The following is an 817-nucleotide window of genomic DNA, read 5'->3' as shown; positions in this document are numbered from 1 at the left end:
GGAGTTCGATTGTTGAAGGCCGCGCGGAAAGGTTTGTACATGGATGTGTCTCGAATCATTCTTTTGGGATGGGTCAACAGCAACACGTCGAGATCGTGCTTGATTGCATGTCCAACCACAATTCGATCCTGAAACATCTTGGCCACTTCCATCTGGACGGATTTGAAATCCTCGCCATTTACGAGATCCTGTTTACGGATCCCACTTACAGCAGTACGATAGTCCGTGACCTTTTCCATGGGCTTGACATACTTATCGAAAATGCAATGGCCAAAATGATTAACGATGGACACTCGAGCCAGAATCGAATTCGTCCCCTTAGGTCCAACGCCAACCATTTCACAATCAATAGCAATAATCTTGGTCAATCTGAAACAAAAGTTAACAATGGTACTTTCGAAAGCTTCGGATCTTTCTTATGGCTATTTACCCTTTGAATCCTTTCTCCTTGACCAAACCAGTTTTTTCCGATGGTTCCGAACTCTGGCTTGTGTCAAGGTTTTTTTTAATACCAGAGGCTGACTTCGTGTCGTTTTTACGGAGTAATTCTAAATCTTCCGGATCTAACAATGTTTCGTCCACATCATCGAACCAAATATCCGGTACTTTGGCTTCAATGGGTTTTAGCGATTTTGCTACATTGGGAGCCTAAGATAGTAAGCATGAGGGTTTGGATAGAAGATGGTGCATGCAGTTTGTCTGGCGACTCAATCGTGAATTGATACTCACTGGCTGACTCACTGGCTGAGGCGTGTAACGGGGTCGTTTTGAGGCAGGAGGAGGGCCTTTGGGCAGAGATGCCAAGAGAGCGATCCAG

At 45.2% G+C, this 817-nt stretch overlaps 1 protein-coding gene across 1 annotated transcript in view; it reads right to left on the bottom strand.

Annotated features, from left to right (window-relative positions):
- LOC131880878 (RNA exonuclease 4-like) overlaps positions 1–816 on the bottom strand; it is a gene marked incomplete at its 5' end in the record, with an annotated part of 1,351 nt that extends 535 nt beyond the window's left edge. The window contains 3 exons of the mRNA XM_059227637.1: positions 46–369; positions 431–648; positions 730–816. Coding sequence (XP_059083620.1) covers positions 46–369; positions 431–648; positions 730–816 — 629 coding nt within the window. The remainder of the gene's footprint in view (positions 1–45; positions 370–430; positions 649–729) is intronic.
- Position 817: the final 1 nt, after the last annotated feature.

This window comes from Tigriopus californicus, chromosome 1, assembly GCF_007210705.1.
Source record: "Tigriopus californicus strain San Diego chromosome 1, Tcal_SD_v2.1, whole genome shotgun sequence".
In the NCBI taxonomy this organism is placed as follows: domain Eukaryota; kingdom Metazoa; phylum Arthropoda; class Copepoda; order Harpacticoida; family Harpacticidae; genus Tigriopus; species Tigriopus californicus.
The sequence above is the reverse complement of the archived record's forward strand: the minus strand, read 5'-3'. Positions and strand labels throughout refer to the sequence as shown.